Genomic DNA, 20,620 nt, shown 5'->3' on the forward strand with positions numbered 1-20,620 from the left:
CTCTCTCTCTACAAATTCAAAAATTGAAAAAGGAAAATTCGAACACTTTGCATGAAAACCCTATATAACCCTATATATAGTCCAGGGACCCAATTGCAACTCGAGGTAAAATTCAGGGACCTCTATAATTAAAAACCCTATATATATAGTCCCCTTCAATTGAAGGATCCCTCAAATAGTGTTATTTGAGGGATGGGACGCTCAACCATTGGATCTGTTATAATGAGCTTGTGTGGCTAAGGTTGATTCAAACCTTTTAACCTGTTTCCTTTCTAATGACCTGCTAGAAACCCGCGTACGCTGGGAAACCAAAAGAAGCCCTACACAAGCACGCTTGGAGCAGAAACCAAGCTGAAGAGAAATCAAGAGACACGAAGCAAGAGAATCAAACATCCAAGTTGAAGAGGAAGATCCTCCTTCACGAGATTTTTGTGCAAAATAGGTATGGGTATTCCTAAGCGTGGTTGTTTCAAAATCTGAGCCATGTGTTATTGATTTGGGGGTTCTATGATAAGTTTTGAAGGAGATCCTCCATCGCAAGATTTATGTGCGAAATAGGTATGGGTAAGTCTTTGCTCCTAATTGATTTGAAAATAATAATAATAATAATAATTTGATTCGTCTATGCTTCTAAGAATTTTATCATTATAGGAATATTTCTTATGTTTTTATTGATTAAGAATTCTAGAAAAAATGTTGTTACAAACTTTGTGGAGATGTAGAAGTGTAGGAAGGTTGTGAAGTCAGCCGTTAGCCTTGTTGCTTCTAGTTTAATGATGTGGCTCTAATAATGTGTGATTAATAGTTTGTACCCTTTGCTGTGTATTTTTGCTTGGTCAGATTATTTGTTTCCATATTTTGTATACAACCGTGACTTCAATTGAAGTCTTGTGCTTAATTTAGTATGAAGTTTCATTGGAAGTATGAAGTCTTTTCTTGGACAGTATGAAGTTTTTTGGTTAGAAGAATTTTGTTAGGTTCAATAACTTGTTTCTTTTTCTTCAGTAAAGGTAAATATAATGGGGTGCTAGTTTCATTTCTTGTTAGAGCAAGGAAAAAAGTTCAGGGTTCATATTCACAACTTCTTGCTTGTAGAAGTATGAGGTTTGCTTCTACAAGTCTATGTTTTTTTCTTTCTTTAAATGTATCAGTTGCAGGCCTTGTGGTGTTGTTTAATTTCATGGTGTGAATGCAGGAAACCCGGACGACCAAGGACATGGCTAGCAAGGTGTCTACAACTGCAACAACACAAGATGTGTGTTCTTTTTTGGTCAAATTCGAATGTTGTTCCTTCCACTACAAGGAAGTGTTTAGGTTTTTCTTATCATGTACATGTAAAACGAAACTCAATTTTCAAGTGTCAATAAATTGTTCGTAATTATCTATTCAAATGTTTCTAGACTGCTGTGAAGAGGTCAAGTTTTTCCTATCATTGTCAATGGGTTACTTTCATGAGAACCCGAAGAAGAATATTAGACTTAGCACAAATTGGAAAAAAATAATAAATTGGAGGCATTACAGGTTGCTGCAACCTGCTCACTAAAATCGGAAGCAAGTTAAGTTTCACAATGTGTATATTATAAGATTGCTAACTTCCTTTCACGGCCACACCTCCTTCGTGCAGAAACAAGCAAAGCACAACGCCCAAAAGGAATATTCAATTCAAGAGAGAAAAAACATAAAGAACGAAAAGCAGTACCCATAACTTTTTATCAATGAGAAATTCTACAATGTGAATGGTATGATCATTTTGGAGAACATTAATGAAAAATAAAACTGAATGGTATAAACCGTCATATATCAAATGGAACAGGCTTTGAGATAAAGAGGTTAGCCTTGTATTCAAGTAGCCTTTTCACACAGAATTGCTTGAGAGCAGGTGGTCCTTAGGGGTCGTTTGGCACGGCGGACTATTATGGATTTAGGGCTCGTCAATAGGCCTGGGCCGGGTCCGATTTTTTTAGAAAATTCAAAGCCCAAGCCCGCTCCATGAGCCGGGCTTGAGAAAGCCCATTGGGCCGGGCTAAGCCCAACTGGCAGGGCCTAAACGGGCCCTACTTCATTAAAAAAAATCATAAACTTAATCATAAGGGCATTTTAGTCCAAATTTGAGATTAAACTCACTTAATTCCAATATTTTCACATCAAATTCATAAAACACCCAATAAAGTCACACAACTTATAAGATTTTCCACAAAAATAATAAAATCAAGTACTATTTTTGAGGTTATTACATAATTAGATCGTAATACATTTTAAGAAACAATTTTATCAAAAAAATATTTTTTTAAAGGATGAATAAATATGCAAATATTTGGTGATGTGTTCAAGAAAAAGCATGATTATATTTGGTAATATGATTATGCTTCGTGATATGATTATATTTGGTGATGTGATATGTTGTTCATCTTATTTATATATATATAATTGTTGAATTAATAATTGACACAAATTCATGTGCTAATCATCCAATTTTAAATTAGGAATGAGTAAAGAAAAGTAAATGAAATGAAACAAATTATATATGTGTTTAAGTGATATAATCATAAACCTAAACTCTTATTTATATATAATTATATATGTATGCGGACCTAACGGGCCGGGCCTATGGGCTGGGCCGGGCTTCAGACACCCAAGCCTAGCCCGGCCTGTCTGAAGCCTAGCCCGGCCCAAGACAGGCCGGGCCATCTCAAAGTCCATAACGGGTCGGGCCGGACTTTTTTTCGATGGGCCGGGCGAGCCCCCATTGGCCCATGAGCCCACGGGCCAAATGATGAGACCTACATGAACTGGACTAAATCCTGAGACTGTCTCGGATTAGCTCGAATTGGCCTAAACTAGATTAAGTACTGACCTATGTTTGGTGCTACGTCGGACTAAAAAATAATTATTTTAATATTTAAAATTAATAATTTTTAAATAATTAAATGTAAATTTTTTTTGTTATTATAATTACCAAATTGACATGTACATTTCTTTTTCTCCAAACCAAAGGCTTTTTATTTATTAAAAGTTATAAATTCCATTGAGTTTATGTATAATTGAGTCTTTATTTGTATGGAAACACAGAGAATTTGATTAATTGAGTTTTTACCAGGTGATATTATGTGATTATACCAAAATATGTTGACTAAGGATAAAATGGATAACCCAGGAAATTGTGACAAAAATATAGGCAAACATTCTTCATATCTTGCATTTAACCTGGTAAACTAGAATTAGGATTTAAATAAGAGTTGCATCCGAAACTCTATGATTAAGACATTTCTAAAAACTACACATTAGAGCAAAGCATTACCAAAACAATCCTCAGCTGAACTAGGTGATAAAAAACAAACAGGGACCTTCCCTTTCTCAGTAAAAGGGCAAAAGTTTCCACATTCTTCAAGAGATAAGTATAAAATGGGAAATCATGTCCCTCTGAACCTGGAAATGTAAAACTGAAAACACCAAATGAGCGTAGTAGAAAGATGACGCATCTTCCCCACTATCTCACTTCCTAACAGGGGTCTTGAGAACCTGCCTATTCCTCTTCTTGACACCAGACTTGGAGACCTTGAGAATCCTGTGACCAACACTCAACCTGGCAAGGGCTGCTTTCTTCAAATCGGGTTTATAGAAATTGTCCTTCACCTGGAACAATTTACAATTAAAAAACAATTTAGCTAGTGCTGATATGAAAATTGTAGGAAACTAAATGCAACTTTGTGCTTTACCATGAGAAAACAAGATGAATCACAAAAATCCATATGTTTGACACGAGCGGGCTTAAAAGAAACATACTATTCCAGATCATACAGAACAATTTCAAACCATTAATTCTGTTATGATCGCAAGATTTGTGAAGAGAGAGAGTTTATGTTAACAATAACCAGAGCTATACCCAGACTCTGACAATAACCAAAGCAAAACCACACAAACAGTTATACCCAAACTTTCACTACCTGGGTCAAGATTCGAACTTGACCAAAAGGGGAAGAAGGAAGAAGAGACTTTGACAATAACCAGAGCTTTGACCACACAAACGGCTATACCCAAACTTTCACTAACTGGGTCAAGATTCGAACTTGACCCAAAGGTCCCAACTTGACCCAAAGGGGAAGAAGGAATAAGAGAGACCAGAAAACTTACCTGGTCAAGATTCGAAGAAGCAGTCGCGAACGAGAGACAGAGAGCTGGAGTCGCAACAGAGAGAGAGCGGGAGTTGCCAACGAGAGAGAGAGAGAGCCGGACTCGCTGTTTCAATTTAGCGAATGGCTTATTTTGCGAAGGCAGTTTCAGCCTCTCTGTATAAGGAGAGCGAGTGAGGAGGTTTTTTTACTGTTGGACTCCACAATCCCTTTTAACTTAGTCCCCCATTTTACCAAACATGGGCTTCAAGGCTTATTTAGCATAGTTCATCCTAATGAAGCCTACCAAACATGCCCTAAATTGATTATTAACTTCAATAAATTGCACAAGTTGGCCCCACGAACTATCATCTAAACATAAAAGTTTATATCCAATCCAAAAAGTACTACAAACATGATCACTTGATTGAGAAGTTCCATGACAGCAAAACAAACACCATCAAAGATGTTAAATCCAAAGTACAGCATATGGTCCAACTTCAAGACTGACATAAACGAACAAGATTACTCCATTAAAAACCTGCAATGCGAGGAAAAAAAAAAAAAAACAGCAAAAATGAGACTACAATTCTAGTATGATTTCACCACAACCACAAGAACAATTGAGAAACCAAATGAATAGCTCATTAGCTGGATATTTCTTTTTCTACCAATAACAGCAATTGCTTTTCTTTTTTGTTGTTGACGTATGTGTTCAAAGTCTCTGCTCCTAATTGATTTCAAGGAAGAAAAAAAACCAGAATTTGATTCGTCGATGCTCCTAAGAACATTATAATTATAGGAATATTTCATCTGTTTCTATTGACTAAATGAGTGTATAGTATCTCTATATGTGCACAGCTTGTTAGAGAATTAGAATAAACAAACTCTGTGGAGTGCAGAAAAGTGTAGGATCAGATTTTGATCAAATCAAGAATTGCCCATTAGAACTTGTACCAAGAATTCATCATTAGAACCCAAATCACAAATTTACAACTAGAACACAAATTAAAAATTGCCCACTGGAACTTATATCAAGAATTCATCAATGGAACCCAAATCAAGAACTACCCATTATAACACAAATCAAGAATTTACCACTAGAACACAAAATAAAAATTGCTCACTCCTGTTTTTCAGGTCAAAATCTTTTAAAATGTAAATCTTGCTACCGATATGTGTCACCGTGTCGAGATACCTTGGGCCTTCAAAATTAGGTTATCAATATCCTCCTTTCAAGCAAACTATATTCCCACCAGAACTTTATCTACATATGGATCACAGAATGCTCTATTAGAATGCATTGTAACAACTAAAGCAATTAAAGAAATAATTATGCCCAGTGGGTTCTAGAAAATGTTCAGATACCATATCTCAACCATCTCTAACAATACAATAAAAGCTGCTTTATTATATAACAGATTTATAACTTTCACAATCAATCTATGTTTTGTTTCTTCACTGTCAGCTACAAATATTTCACCAAATTTCCTTGGTTTCTATCTATTCTATTTCTATTTATATTTTTCACTCAGATGATCAGAGATGATGATGAAAAAAAAATAATAATAGTAATCAGAAGAATTTTGAAAACCAAAGAACCAAAGGAATAATAAGAATAAATATATGATACAAATGACTCCATAGAAAATAAGAAAAAGAAAAACTAAACTATTACTCCAGTTGCATGTTCTGTTTGAAGGGCAGGACCCACATGCTTCACGAATGCGCACACACAAACACAGAATTACATTTGCATGCGTGTGTGAGTAGCTGCATACAAAATAGAAGGCAGAAATCTATCTAGAATCTAAAAACATGGGAGCAAGAAACCACCTCTTGTAAGTAACTCACAATTGTCCTCTTAAGTCTGACTCAATACAGCCTGCCGGTACACTCTGGAGAACCACAATAGCAACTCTTCTTCTTTATATTACCATCGGAATCACGAACCTGATCTATCATATAATTGTAATGATAAGTCAACTCTTGCAAGGGAGGAATGTTCTCGGCGGCAAAGAACATAATGTGAGGAATTCTAGTATCATCATGATCATAGAGGACATTTTGGGCATAGAGATTAGGGGAACAACTATGGTTGACAAATCTTCCCACATTGCCATATTGTGCTGCATCAATGGTAAATCCACCATCCCCCACAACTTCATAAGAATTTGACTGTGCATCGGGCATGAGGGTTGAAAGTCCATCCCAAAGAGAACTGTCATTGTAGTTATTCCCGATATCAAACAGATACTCATCATTACCAGTTCTTTCTTCAGCTTCCTTGTCTTCAAGGAGCTCTCCTATATACTCACATATAAAACTTCCTGAAGGAATGGAATTTAGGGATCTCACTCCCCAACCCCTTGATTCAGTTTTAAAGATTTCAAGTGGAAATTTGATACCACGCTGGCTAACTCTATTATAACAAGAAGGAGGACACTTACAAGAAGGACCACACTCATACACAAGTGGCTTTACTTCAACAATAGCGCCATTAAAGTTATATGGGATCTCACCTCCGTTGTTAACTGCACAAGAACATTTCTCAGAATCTGAGCATGCAACAGTACAGCTACAACCCTTGGGAGGGATTGGGCGGCACCAATCAGGATATATCATGTTGGTTATGTATACAAATGGTGGAGGTTTCTCATCATCTATGGTATTCACAGCACAAATAGGAATTGACTCTTTCCCCAGTGAAATATCATCACTGCAGCGACCTACCCGTACTCGAGATTTTTTGGACTTCTTGACTTCTTTCAAGGGAAGCTCTGGTTGATCTCGAATTCTGTCCAGTTGAAACTTGAAAACAAGCTTACCATGAGACCCCACATCCTGCCAACATTTAGCTACTAAATATAATCCATCATAGACGTATGTCTTACTTTTTCCATCAGAAGATTCAGAGCCACGGATCACTCTAACAGGATTATTTTCATGCAGACTGTTCTTCAAAGCAAGGTTTCCCCGTTCAAGCTTCTGATCTTCAGGTTCCTTATCAGTATTCATCACATTTCCTCCTTGGCCCGTATAAATCAAGGAATCTGAATTATCCAAATCATCAGCATAACCACCAGATGCAACTATACTAGTTGCAAGGACCTTGCCACCATGCTTCACATAGTCTATACCACCTTGACTCTGGCGATGAAGGCCAACTATAGTAAGTTCCACTCTGTAATGAAACTCATCACCAACTTCAACACCTGGGACAGGCCCCAAGATTTGTTTCCCTATATTTACATATTTTCCGTTATCCTTCAGAATCTTCGCCGCTGCATAATCAATCCTCCTGCGAGAACTTCCTCCTTCCTTTGACTTACCTTCTTCCTCCTGCAAGAACTTCCTACAAAGAGCTTGGAACAGACGCAATGTCTCCCTCACCTTGTTTCGGGTGACAGTTCGGTCCTTATCATGAACTTTGCTAGTTGAACTACTAAGACCAAAAGGAGGAAGGCATACATCAGAACAACATGATCTTGGAGTCTTAAGAAGGTCTTCCTTCTGGTGACTCTCAAGAGAATTCTCTGTATCCCATATAACAAGCTGATTTGAGCCTTGGTAAGCATTCTTTCGTGCTATAGGATGAACCGTCTTTTTAGACTTTCCTCCAATGTCCGAGTCAACTTTTTTCCTGGACGCGGTTTTAGATCTTTCTAGCTGACATTTAAAATCAGGTTTCTTTCGTTTGCTTCTACTCATACCACCTTCTGTTTTACGCTTGCAGACCTCTTTTCCCTTCCTCCACGGACAATTTGAGGCAGCCATCAAACCCATCACCATCACCCTATCCGATGTAAGTTCTGAACTTTCAAAATCTTCTTCATGCAATTGGTTATGAAAATTAGATATATCTAAACATTTTTCACTTGGACTTTCCTTCGCATGGTATACCACAATTTCCTTCCCCACTAGCTCCTCTGAACGTCCAACATCCCCCGGGCCTTGACATCCATTGTTTTCTTGAGAGGGTTCAATACACTCTTTTCTTGAATCTTTTGGAACCACCTTCATCTTAGAATTTACCTTACATTCATCTAAACATTTCTCACTTGGAATTTCCTTCTCATGGTATACTACCATCTCCTTCCCCACTTTCTCCTCCGAATATCCAACATCCCCCACGCCTTGACATCCATTGCTTTCTTGAGAAGGTTCAATGCACTTTTTCTTTGTATCTTTCGAAACCACATTCATCTTAGAATTTACCTTACATTCATCTTGTTTCTCCATTTCTTGAACAGCATTCCCCTTACAGTTGGGTTGAACCTCCCCAATTACTTTAGAAACATTCACTTCCAAATCGCTCTTGTGAAACTCGTCATCCTGAACATCCTCTCCTATTTGTTTCACACTAGTTTTTGGTGTGTTCGATGATGATGGTTTGTCACCTACAGCCGACCTCGCTTTACCAAAATTCCTTTCTTCCAGAGAAACATTTCTTCCACAGAGAAGAGGGAAGTCCCGAACAGCTGATACTCTTCTTCGAGGAGGATATTTTTTAACTGCAATCTTGTCCACACCATTGCCATTAGAAACAGGTGGTGAACAAACATTTATATCTGGTAGAACAGCAACCATATCTTCATTTGGACTAGCCACACCAAGCTGATTTGGGTTCTTCAACAAATCAGATACTTCATGCTGTAAGGCTGTTAAAGATTCAACTGTGTCCAGAGTACCAGCAGCCTTACCATTCATCAAGACAGTCTCATCCACTTGACCAGTAGAGACCATCAGCTTTTCAATCCCTTGTCCATCACCATTCTTACCCCTGCTAATCAAAGCCTCAGCAGTACCAACAGAAGCGGCCTCTTCAACAGATCTCAAATTGTTTAACTGATGTAGATTCTTCGGAGAATCAGATATTTCATGCTCTAAGGCTGTTACTGATTCAATTGTCTCCACAGTATCGATGTCCTTGCAATTCAAGTCAGTCTCATCTTCGTGACCATTTGAGAGCATCATCTTATCAACCCCATGTCCATGGCCATTTTTATCCCCACGAATCAAACTTTCTGTTGGTACACTCTCAACCACAGAAGTCGCCTCCTTATCAGGTCTCAAATTGTTTATCTGAGCAAATCGTCCACATCCCGGGGGGAAATCACGAACAGCAGAGATTATGCGCCTCTTTAACTTAGGTGACTGGGAATGGAAAGAGCACTCTCCATTTTCCGTGGGCAATCGTCCCAATCTTACATCAGAATGACTACCATTAAGTGAAGCAATTGTTCTCGACGACTCCAAATTTTGCAATGCCTCTACGACCCCCATTCCAACTCCGAAACCAATGTAGTGGAATGCTCAAAAACCTAAAACGATAGTAATCATTAGGAACACAGCTATCCTTAGTAAATAAAGAACCTTATTAATTTTTTGTGGGTATACTATGTTATTAAAACATTCTCCTAATATGCAAGGCTTAATGAGAATTTTAAAAACAAAAGCAGCACTGACTGTCTCCCCGGATGTACAGTTTATTTCAATCTCTTCATCATTAACTCCTACAACTTCTCCATCCATCCAAACTACCTCAGGATCCTCCACCCAAACAAGAGATCCAATCGCCAAATTAACATTAGCAAGCCAGATCTTTAATTTAAAATCATCATTGACAATGATTTGATACTCAACAGGCACATTAAGCTAGCATTAGACAGCAAGACTATGATGCAATTAGAAAACTGTACTGAAAATAAGAATCTACAACAGAACTGTGAGGTGTTCCTTATTCTGTAACTGTATATGGGTGATAATTTATTCATTCAACTATTCGTCAAGTTTTTGGAGTATAATATTCTCCTTACAAATAAAGTTGAATCATATAATTTATGCATTCAACTGTATATGAGTTGAATCACGCCCAGCACATTATTATGGAGAATAATATTCTCCTTATAAATAAAGCAGCAACCATAAACAACCAAAAAATACAGAAAATTACCAGAAAAGAAACACAACCAGCAAGCCAATCCTTTACTTAGCCTTCAAAATCAATTCTTTCAGAAAAACAAAAATCACAAGAGTCAGACAAAATCACAACAGACAGAAAATTAGGGTTCAGAGATAATACCTCAAAGAGAGAAAAATCGAGAGAGGGAGAGACTGAGAGAGAGCGGGAGTGACTGAGAGAGCGAGATCAAACGACTGAGGGAGAGCGGGAGACTGAGAGAGCGAGATCTCGCGAAGAACTTGGCTACAGATTTGGTTTGGGGAGAGGAGGTTGAGTTGAGAGCGAGAGAGTGGGTGGGTCTCGTCGGGAAGGGGAGGAGAGAGAAGGAGAGTTTTTTGCAAAAAATGTTATTTAATTATTATTTTACCTTATTTTTTAATTTTAAATATTTTAAAATCGGAGAGTTAACTATGTGATGTCGTTTCAACGCTCCCTGGTATTTAACGACAGCACCGAAAATTCATCCCACCGAGCGCTACTTGTCTTTCCCTTTCTCACCACACTGTTTTCTGCTGAATTTTCTACTTTTCTCGGGGAATTTTCTTTCCCTGGAAATTTTTTTTCCCAGGAAAGATTGTTTTTCCGAGGAAAAAAAAAAAAAAGTATCTAGAGCTTCCATTGTTTCTATCGACGCTTTTCTTTGGTAGTTTCAATAAAAGAAACCAAAATAATAAAAAACTCATCTGGGTTTTGATCATGGGCGGTGATTCTCCAATATCAGGTGGTTTTCTCATTTGTCTTCTAAATCTTATGTTTTATCGTCGAATTTTGTGTTATTTAATAATCTGTTTATCCTAATCATGGTATATGAAACATCGATCACATTGTGGCCTGGCTCAACTACTTTGCATATATTTTCTGTTTTGTTGAGAATTGTATGGAAAGCTCTCAATGTGTTGAGAATTGTTCTGTTTTGTTAATAAATTTGTGATGTCTTTGAAACCTTAGTCTGGATAATTTTGTGTAATATAAAAGGTATATGGGCAACATTTAATCATATGCCGATATTAGAGCGAATTCAAGCAAGACAAGAATACGGAATTATGTGCGTATCAGTAATGAAATGAACCCCTCTGGTATTTGCTCAGATTATGTGAATGTGATGCATGTTCCCTTGTATAACTCTGTTTCTCAAAGAAGCGTTTTTGTCCTTCAATGCCTATTGTATTAGCTTATGATGTCTTTCCTCAAATTTTCATGAGACATTAGTTTGTAGTCTTGTTTTTAGTATGAGGATGCTCCTCAATGCTTCTTGTTTCTGGGTTGTAGAGATGAGAGCATTAAATAATCAATTTGACTGTGAAAATGGAAACAAAGTGTCTTCAAAGGAAGGGAAGGGAACGAGGCTATGGAAGAAAGTGAAATATCAGCTTATTGAATACCATGCATTGCCTAGCTTTTTAAGGGACAACGAGTTCATTCTGGGTTATTACCGATCAGAATGGCCATTGAAGCAGGTGTTTCTAAGCATCTTCTCCATTCATAATGAGACTCTCAATGTGTGGACGTAAGTACTTTAGCTCAAAAACACATTACGTTTTTATAATCCAATGCTTATTATGTTTTTATTTTCTCTCGTTCTTATTTATTATACATCTATGCACGCGGTATTTATTATACATCTATGCACGCGGTCAATACTTGCGCTGTGATACATGATTGACATTATATTTGAAGCTGTGCCTCTCATAAAAATAACATTGATTGCTGAGAAATCCTTTTTTGTAGGCATTTGATCGGGTTCTTCCTTTTCCTTTTCCTAACCATATACACAGCAACAAAAGCTCCAGACATCATGGATCTTTCTTCCTTCCAACGTTTGCCTGACATGATTAGAAAAGCTGAGTTTTACAAAATTCATCCAGAACTGTTGAATTGCCTCCCTTCACTACCCAACCTGTCTGATATTTATAGATTAAAAGACGAATTGAAGCCATCTTTGCCCTCTATGGATTTCATCTCCTCAGTTTCAGGGAATATAAGGGAACTTCTCGCCAAATGCTTGCCCGAGCGGTTCTCACATGCCTATCAAACAGAGAATTCTGTTCTGGTATTGTCTTGCATCCTTGATAATGAAATGCAACTCTGCTTGTATGCTGTTATCTTGCAAAACTGTCATCCGGTGCTTTTCAAAATTCTTACATCACGTTTTATCTTCCTTTTATTCATGAATATTTTACCAATCTACCTTATACACGTTATTTTCTATTAAGTTTCTCAATAAAAGCCGTTCTATATACTTATGGGAACATACTATTTAATTTGAAGTCATCCTTTTATTTCCATGTTCACAGCCTGATTCCTTTGTTATTTGTTTCATAACTTCAGCATGGAGTTACAGATGATGTGATGAACATAGTGGCCCCCCTTATGTATCGACCTATTACAAGGTGGCCCTTCTTTGTCTTCCTAGGTGGAGCCATGTTCTGCTTGCTAGCCAGCAGCACATGCCACCTCCTTGCTTGCCATTCAGCGCGCCTTTCCTACATAGTGCTTAGATGTGACTATGCAGGCATCGCTGCACTCATCACAACCTCATTTTACCCTCCTGTTTACTACTCCTTCATGTGCAACCCTTTCTTTTGCAACCTCTACTTGGGCTTCATAACAATACTAGGTATCGCCACCATTGTTTTCTCCCTCCTCCCACTTTTTCAAGGACCCAAGTTCCGTAGTTTTCGTGCTTCTCTCTATTTTGGGATGGGCGTGTCTGGTGTCGTTCCTTTAGTTCATAAACTCATAGTGTTCAGGAATCAACCAGAAGCCCTTCAGACAACCGGCCTTGAAGTGTTAATGGGGGTTCTTTATGGACTGGGGGCTTTGATTTATGCTACAAGGATACCGGAGCGGTGGAGACCAGGGAAGTTTGATATTGCTGGCCAGAGTCACCAGCTTTTCCATATCTTGGTTGTGGCGGCAGCTTACACACACTATCGTGCTGGGCTGGTGTACCTAAGATGGAGGGGCTTAGAGGGTTGTTAACTTGTTGCTATTGAGACTTTGGGGCCAGAATTTGATCATAGTAAGTGGGTCTTTTCTAGCCCTTCTTCTGTATTGGGGTTGGGTTGGGTTCTTTTTGTGTTTGAAAACCTTTGACAATTTGAATCAAGGTGTGGCTTTACTTTTTCTTTTTGGCCATAATAAAGTTTGTAGGGTCTTTGGTCTGAAAGTTTGGACATTTTTCTTTTATTGATCAAAACCTTCCAGCTATGTAATTACAAGTGTACCTATACTGTATAGGCTCCACCTAGTTTAGCAGGTTGGACAAATCCCCTCAATTTGCATCCAAGGGGCTTGCGTGAACGGGCAGCCTTGAAGTAAATGGTTCAAGTTTCATTGGAGGTGACAGTTCTGTTGATCCTTTGGAATGAGTTGAAAGAGGGAAAGCAAGAACCCAATTGTGCTCCAAAAATTGAACAAAATAAAGGTGAAATTGGTGACTAGAAGTCATCAGTTTTGTACTTGTATTCACGAACTTCTTGTTCACCACTTTATGCAAAAAGCTTGTACTTTGTGTGTGTGCTTATATGTACGTACATTTCTAATGTCTTCTTGTTTTTATAAACCAAGTTTCTGAGATGAATATATGTTCACTTTAATGTTTACTCCTTTATCAAATCTTTGAGATATTTGAGGATATCTTGTTTTTATAAACCAAGTTTCTGAGATGAATATATGTTCACTTTAATGTTTACTCCTTTCCGATCAAATCTTTGAGATATTTGAGGAAATTAAAATATCCTGAAGACTATGGTCATTCCTACATTTTCTATTGGTGTGTCATCCAGTCGTGTTGGGTTAGTTGTGGCGGTTCCTTAATTCGATTTTTACTTAAATTGTATTCCAATCCGAATTAGCCTCACCGTCAATGAATTGTTAAGAATATGCAGTAATATGTTTTGGTTTGGTATCTAATGTACTTTAATCATCTTGTAACCGATGTAGCATAACTAGGACTCTTATATCCCTTCTTGCACGGCTGAAGATGCACCATCACTAAGACTCTTATGTCCGTTGTCTTATAAATATATGCAAGACGACCTCACAGAGATTGAGGAATTCACTCCAAATCAGAAATTGTTTGATCATTGAATTATATCACTGTGAAATGGCACACTTTTTTTCCGTCAAACAAGTGGCAGACCTTAGTTTCAATTTTATAGTTGTTGAAATCCCTTTGTACATTTCTACCGTATTTTGGCTGTTGGTGATAACTAATGTGTATCTCTCATTCAGATTATAGCTGTTGGTTTTGACATGTTAGTTACTTGCAAATTTTGGAGAAGTTATTGGGCTGTTAATCATCTACTGACTATACAAGTAGTCTGATGTACTCCTTTTGCAGAACAAACTATTTTTCTAACAGATGACGTAGAGGAAAGGACAATCAATGGGGTGTTAGCTGGACTGGCGCAGGCCTCTGTTATGCTCCCAAGTGTTATTGGGTTCAAGTCCCATGGTACCCTTGTGTGAGTTTCCCCGGACAATAAATTAGCCACAGGGTCAATACTGAAAATACAAGTTATAACCAATTACTATAGAATAGATTAACCCAAATTGCAGAGAATCCTAAAACCCCAAACACTTTAGCAATCTGGCCAAAATACAAATCACAGAACTGAAAAACTATTTGCTGATTTTTGCAGGGGTATAATTGGACAAATATTTAAAGGAGATGCCTACCTGTGTGTGTAAGATTAACTAAGGCTTAGTTTCCTTTAAAACATTGAAAGTAAGAAGGTGGTTGAGAAAAATGGATCAGACTGCAGGTCTTTAGATTAGAGGTGCACCCATTGGAGGAGGTGGTGGGCTTTGTTGCTTCCGAAAGTTTCCTGCTGGAGGAGGGGGTGGGCTTGGTCTGGTTTTCCGGCCAAATTTGCTCACCTTCAAATCTGTAGCCAAATATAAAACACATAACATAATGTATCCTTGATCAACAATTGCTAATAAAAGTACAAATTAAAGGAAATGAGAAAGAAAGAAAAAAAAAAAAACCAGGGTACAACTCAAATTCTCAAAAGGAATTCTAAATTTCGGAAACTGTTTCTGAATCTCGAACAGAACCTGCATGAATCTGAGATGGATGCATGAGCAAGATGGATGCAATGAACATAACCATAATGAGAAAGCGGACGAAGGAAGAGAGACCAGCCATTGATTACATAAAAATTAGCTCTTGTTTGGAACTTGGTTCTTACCCCTTGATCATAACTATGGCCCTTATGATAATTATATAGTGAGTGTGAGTGCCTGAGTTGAGTAACTTTGAACGATTTAATTAATTAATTAATTACAAAGCGTGTTGAATGGGGTTAAGTGGAATTAGGTCGAGATGCATATTTCAAAGGTTAGACAAATGATGTTACAAGTTGACTTTAATTTCTTTTAAAGGATGCCATTTAGGTATAAATATTCCTTGAAAGTCTGCAAACTTAATTAAACTAGTTTCATTAAGACCCTATATATTCCTTTAATTGTTTGTACGTACTATTATAGGAAAAAAAAAGTTCTCTAGCCAGACCAGGCATCAAAAGAAGATGCATTATATTTTTGGAAAATACTACGAGGTATTCCTACACTTGAAATGTAGGATTAATCTCCGCTCGAAGTTTGGCTTGCTCCTAGCCAAAAGTGCTTCCAACGGGGTTTCGAACCCTTGCTATTGAGGCACCATGTAGCTCGCCAGCTAGAGGTGGCAGTTTGCCAACTGCACCACACCTTGTGATTAGAAGATGCATTATATTGCCATACTATAAATCTGGACTGTTTATCATGTTGATCGTTTTGCGAATGCAGAGTCTAGATTCAAAGTTTGATAATATATATATATTGTTTGATAACATAAGTCTGGAATGTTACTAGGTACACGTGTTTCCACACTTAAGTTCCAATGACCTCTTAAGAAATACATATGACCCTCACAATCGCTTTCAAATGAGATAAAAATAATAAAATTAAGCAAGTAAAGTAAAATGGTGTCACGCTTGATACTGTTATTGTGAGACTTATGCTGTTTGTATAGGTTGGACCAAAAAAATATGTTGTTTGTATAGGAAAATACACTTTCACTTAGTCCCACATTGAAAGAGAGTTGTTTTCTTTGATGGTTTACAACTTCTCTGACATAAGGTTCTCTTGATACTATCCCTAATCAGATTTCTAACCTCACCAACTTAGAGAGATTTAGTCTCTCTCACAGTCTGGTCAAATCCCGGGTTGAATTTACATTTCCTCTCCTCTTTCTGTGTGGCATACAATGACCTTCAGGGCCCTGTACCATCTGGAGGCCAGTTTGATAATTTTACCATCGCCAGCTTTGAAGGGAATCCAAGATTATGTGGGCCTCCAATTATGCATCTCTCTTGCTCTCAGCCAGAATTAGCAGCTCCTAAAAAATCTTTCAGATACAGTTGTTTTAGAAATAAATAATTTAGTGAATTTGACCCCAATCCATGAACTCCAATTCATTTTGATGGAAGACCTATGTTTAAAACTCCATGAGCTCCAATTCATTTTGATAGAAGTTCTATGTTTAAAACTTTCACATACGATTCGCAAGGGACTTATAACTCAAACGATTTTAGGGTCTTAACCTCTGGCTATGGAGAAGCTTTTGGTATTGACTCCAAACTCTTGTATCTCTACTTGTACAAAGTCTTATAAACATATGCAATACAGCTTGAGGAATTCAACAGTATTTCTGCTTATTTCTACATGGCAGGATTTATGGTATTCCACTTCTCGAGTATATCCTTTTCGTGTACATCCACAAGTTCAATTATATGCGGCATTGCACTGAAATTCCCACATAAACAGAGGTCATGATTCCATTTCTCTATGTAAACTGGGACAATGTCTCAACAGGGAGAGCTTTAGTTCCAATGTCCTCTTAAAAAACATGACCCTAACTATTGCTTTCACTTGAGATAAAAATAACAAAACCAGGTAAAAAGGTGTCACATTTGGTACTGGTGCTGTGAGACTCAACGAAAGCATATAGCATAACAATAGAGGTAAACCCAGTTTTATCAAGAAATAAAGGCCTTGTGGGAGGTGAAACCATATCTCAGAAATAGATGTCAAAAAGGCCATGGTGTTAAAAGCCAAGAAAGAAACGCATGCTGCAGCGGAGTGAAATGCGAACTCTGATACTGCATTTTCTTCAGCGCTACTGTTCGTGGCTGCGGAGTTCCTTTTAAACTTATGAGGAGTTTGAGAGTAACCTTTCTCGATACCACCAGGGGGATTGAGCACAGCTTGGAATGTGGCCGTTGCAATCAGCACAGCTACCACTAGTAGAGCGTTGCGCTTTTCATTTGGCATGCAACATTTTGAGAGGTAACTTCGTAGAATCCATTTTTCGGTCAGTGACATCTCTTTCCTCAAAGAGTCCGCAAGAGAAGATACTCTATGAAGTGAGGAAGCTCCCAAAGCTCCATTTCGGCATAATAAATTTATCATCTCTGTATTGTTAACTGGTCCTTGCAATGAGATGTCCAGAGCTGTTAAACCCTCCAAATTCTTGGCATTTAGGTCAACCCTTTTTATTAACAACCTCACCACCTGCATAATATTAGCATGCAAAAATCTATAATTAACTTCTTGCAAAATAGTATTTGTTTTCAAAAATGAAAACATATTCTTCAGGAAAAGGGATATTCATTGAAATGTCACCTGAACTTATACCTTAGTTTCAATTTGTCACCTGAAAAAAAAAAAAAAAAAAATTTTAAGTGAAATGTCACTTGAATTTTTCAAAATCCATGATTTATCACCTGACTTTAACATCATCCAATTTTCCAACTATTTTCAAGGGTATTTTAGTCTTTTTATTTTCAAGAGTATTTTAAAAATGGAAAAATCATTATAAAAAAATTATGAAAAGACCCTTGAAAATTATAAAAATTATATATCTTTTCACATTTAACCCCCAGCCATTTTTGCATTTAAGCTTTATTTTTTTAATAATAATTTTTTCCATTTTTAAAATATCCTTGAAAATGAAAAGACTAAAATATCCTTGAAAATAAATGGAAAATTGGATGATGTTAAACTCAGGTGACAAATCATGAATTTTGAAAATTTTAGGTGACATTTCACTTAAATTTTTTTTTCATGTGACAAATTGAAATTAAGGTATAAGTTCAGGTGACATTTCAACAAATATCCCTCAGAAAAATCATACCGGAAAAGGTCAAAGATACCGGTTAGAATATCACTTAAATGTCTTCTGCAATTTGGTTCTTTCATCTATGTAGAAGAGCTAAATGCTTACTATTTTAAGTTTGTAATCAGCTCTACCATATTTTTGAAGCTTATTAGTAGAAACTAACTTCTAAGGCTACTGTCCTACTATCTTTGTGTTTTGTGTTGGTAATAAAAATATTAGAAGACAAGCAAAGAAATAAATGAAAGAGCAAAGGGAAAAAAATTGAAAAATCAATCACATATATGTTTGCTTACTGGTTGAGTAAATTTGGGACATCTACTAACCTGAAGCAAAATATTACTCTATCACAGTTAGGAAGTGGGGACGAAAGCTTGCCTGGAATTGATTTCTTGCTGTTGCAATGTGCAATACAGTGTTGCCTTCAACATCAGTCCACTGCAAGACCTCATCGAATCCATCCGAGCAAGACTTCGAGTGCTCCGGCCTTGTCATTCTTTGCAGCAATATGCAGTGCAGTTTCTTTCTGATTTGTCAGATCAATGATAGATTCTGGGCAAGCTGCTAGAAATTCAGCCAGAAGATCCAAGTTTCCGATTTCAGCTACACAGTGCAAGAGAGTCCTACCCTCCCTTCCTTTGACTCGGACAATGTCTCTATAGGCAGACAAGACAGAAAGCACTGTCTGTATTTTCCCATGTTTCAAAGCCAAGTGCAATGCAGAGAACCCTTCTTTGTTTTGCTTCCTTGCAAATTGTGGCTTTAATCTCATCATCTCCAGGGCAAATTGGGTATTCCCTGCAGATGCAGCTACGTGCAAAGGAGTATGAACAAATGGAACCTGATCGATGCGCTCTAAAATACACGAATCCTCCTGTATCAATGCATAGAGGCCATCAATATCTCCCTCTTGAGCAGCCTTCATCAGCCTCTGATCCTTTCTGAGAAGTGACAAAAGTAGGCAGCTGAGAGGGTCTTATACTGTTCTGAATTGAGAGCAACTATTTACCCAACAAAGAATGAAAATCTTGAAGTACGGTATGCCAAAGCTAGAAATTAGAAATCACCTAAAGTTACTCTCAGATTTTCAAAGTCCATACTGACTATTGAGGAAGTGATGCATGTTAATGAAGCTATGTATCTATGTTAGAAGTACTAAGAGCACCAATTTTTCATCAAATTGACTTCTTCAACTTTAAGTAGTGTGTGCTTAGATAAAAATATAAAAAATATAAACCTTAAGTAGTGTGTGAAGCCAACATTAGGAAGTGAAGCCCCTTCCTGAGCTCCAACACAATATAGCATAGTCCTTATTTTTATGTTATCCGACGAGCTTTGGTGCTGTATGATGTCCAGGGCCGTCAAACCAGCCGAATTCTTGGCGTTTACGTCTACCTTAGAGTTTAATAAAAGCTTTACTTCCTGCATAATGGAATGAACCAATTTATTAAAAAATCATTGAGTAAGCAGCAAGCTTCAACCAAACTAAAAATTCTGAAGATTTTATCAATTATGAACAAATTATTGCCATGGTTTGACAGAATGTATAGTTCCTGTAATTTTCACTCTATCAGTTCTGAAGCCCAAATTCAAACATGCGAAAGATATATCTGAAATTAACATCAACCATTGGCACATCACCTTATTTCAATGAAAAATAAAAACAAGAGAACTCACCTCAGGTTGATCTCTAATTGTTGCAATGTGCAGCAAAGTGTTGCCATCATCATCCTTCCAGTTCAATATCCTTTTCTCCAGTTGATGAACCCCTTCATAGCAAGCATGTGTTAGCCATCTCACCAGCAATTCAAATGCTTCAACCTTGCCGTTCTTCAATGCAATATGCAGAGCAGTCTCATTTCGAATTGTCACATCCTCAAAGGATTTGGGGCATGCGGATAGAAAAACAAGCAAGAGTTCAATATTTCCTTCTTTGGCTACGTAGTGCAATGGAGTCATACCCTCCCTCCCTGACACACGAACGAGCCCTGTATCAACGTCTAGGAGACGAAGCACCATCTGGGTGTTCCCATTTTGCAGAGCCAAGTGGATGGGGCTGAACCCATCTTGGTTTGACTTCCTAGCAAATGATGGCTTCAATCTCATTATCTCCATGGCAAACAATATATGCCCTTCAGATGCAGCTACATGTAGAGGAGTATCAACATATGACACCCCATTAAGGTCCAAAAGTTTAGCATCCTCCTTAATTAAAGTGTACATGAAGTCTATATCACCTGCTTGAGCAGCCTTCTTCAACCTCGGATCCATTCTAAAAGAATGATATTGTGACAGTCAAGCTGCTCAAGATATTGCTGTCTAATTTCTTATGCTGAAAGTAACCATATAGCATCTAAGATTCTAGAGGGTCGCGTAATT

At 37.5% G+C, this 20,620-nt stretch overlaps 3 protein-coding genes and 2 long non-coding RNA genes across 21 annotated transcripts; 2 read left to right on the forward strand and 3 right to left on the reverse strand.

Annotated features, from left to right (window-relative positions):
- The first annotated feature begins 212 nt into the window (after positions 1–212).
- LOC117628449 lies at positions 213–1,399 on the forward strand. The gene is made up of 2 exons (XR_004585953.1): positions 213–564; positions 1,196–1,399. It is a non-coding gene; the product is annotated as an uncharacterized LOC117628449 (long non-coding RNA).
- A 1,773-nt stretch (positions 1,400–3,172) lies between these two features.
- Positions 3,173–10,404, reverse strand: LOC117628538. Of its 15 annotated transcripts, XR_004585962.1 has the most exons (7): positions 10,195–10,404; positions 10,066–10,120; positions 9,579–9,662; positions 5,946–9,433; positions 5,308–5,376; positions 4,132–4,650; positions 3,173–3,633 (listed from the first exon to the last, which is right to left on the reverse strand). XR_004585962.1 is itself a non-coding variant. In XM_034361015.1 (3 exons), exon 2 carries the CDS (start codon positions 9,393–9,395, stop codon positions 5,985–5,987), a length of 3,411 nt encoding a protein of 1,136 aa, XP_034216906.1. In that variant the 5' UTR covers positions 9,396–9,433; positions 9,579–10,043; the 3' UTR covers positions 3,173–3,633; positions 5,964–5,984. The 15 variants fall into 15 exon arrangements, 2 of the variants coding, with proteins under 2 accessions (XP_034216906.1, XP_034216904.1); XR_004585963.1 differs by lacking the exon at positions 10,066–10,120; XR_004585966.1 differs by lacking the exon at positions 9,579–9,662.
- Positions 10,405–10,512: 108 nt separating this feature from the next.
- On the forward strand, positions 10,513–13,619 carry LOC117628540 (heptahelical transmembrane protein 4-like). 3 transcript variants are annotated; one of them, XM_034361016.1, is made up of 4 exons: positions 10,513–10,795; positions 11,344–11,581; positions 11,803–12,124; positions 12,403–13,619. In XM_034361016.1, the coding sequence occupies exons 1-4, from the start codon at positions 10,771–10,773 to the stop codon at positions 13,054–13,056; spliced, it is 1,239 nt and encodes a 412-aa protein (XP_034216907.1). In that variant the 5' UTR covers positions 10,513–10,770; the 3' UTR covers positions 13,057–13,619. The 3 variants fall into 3 exon arrangements, with proteins under 3 accessions (XP_034216907.1, XP_034216908.1, XP_034216909.1); XM_034361017.1 differs by having other exon boundaries at positions 11,392–11,581; XM_034361018.1 differs by lacking the exon at positions 11,344–11,581.
- A 1,012-nt stretch (positions 13,620–14,631) lies between these two features.
- On the reverse strand, positions 14,632–15,259 carry LOC117628747. The gene is made up of 2 exons (XR_004586009.1): positions 15,139–15,259; positions 14,632–14,966 (listed from the first exon to the last, which is right to left on the reverse strand). It is a non-coding gene; the product is annotated as an uncharacterized LOC117628747 (long non-coding RNA).
- Positions 15,260–16,893: 1,634 nt separating this feature from the next.
- LOC117628904 (ankyrin repeat-containing protein BDA1-like) lies at positions 16,894–20,600 on the reverse strand. The gene is made up of 4 exons (XM_034361449.1): positions 19,919–20,600; positions 19,479–19,663; positions 18,699–19,182; positions 16,894–17,637 (listed from the first exon to the last, which is right to left on the reverse strand). Exons 1-4 carry the CDS (start codon positions 20,510–20,512, stop codon positions 16,894–16,896), a joined length of 2,007 nt encoding a protein of 668 aa, XP_034217340.1. The 5' UTR covers positions 20,513–20,600.
- Positions 20,601–20,620: the final 20 nt, after the last annotated feature.

Source organism: Prunus dulcis, chromosome 5 (genome assembly GCF_902201215.1).
Source record: "Prunus dulcis chromosome 5, ALMONDv2, whole genome shotgun sequence".
NCBI classification, from domain to species: Eukaryota; Viridiplantae; Streptophyta; class Magnoliopsida; order Rosales; family Rosaceae; genus Prunus; species Prunus dulcis.

Bases quoted from the DNA above. Each gene is read 5' to 3' on its own strand.
- LOC117628538 (XM_034361015.1), bottom strand. From the start codon at position 9,395: ATGGGGGTCGTAGAGGCATTGCAAAATTTGGAGTCGTCGAGAACAATT.
- LOC117628540 (XM_034361016.1), top strand. From the start codon at position 10,771: ATGGGCGGTGATTCTCCAATATCAG. The intron at 10,796-11,343 runs GTGGTTTTCTCA...TCTGGGTTGTAG, and splicing joins CGGTGATTCTCCAATATCAG to AGATGAGAGCATTAAATAAT. The intron at 11,582-11,802 runs GTAAGTACTTTA...CCTTTTTTGTAG, and splicing joins GAGACTCTCAATGTGTGGAC to GCATTTGATCGGGTTCTTCC.
- LOC117628904 (XM_034361449.1), bottom strand. From the start codon at position 20,512: ATGGATCCGAGGTTGAAGAAGGCTGCTCAAGCAGGTGATATAGACTTC. The intron at 19,183-19,478 runs GTTTATATTTTT...GTCACTTCTCAG, and splicing joins GGCTTCACACACTACTTAAG to AAAGGATCAGAGGCTGATGA. The intron at 17,638-18,698 runs ATTCGATGAGGT...AATATTATGCAG, and splicing joins TCGAAGTCTTGCTCGGATGG to GTGGTGAGGTTGTTAATAAA.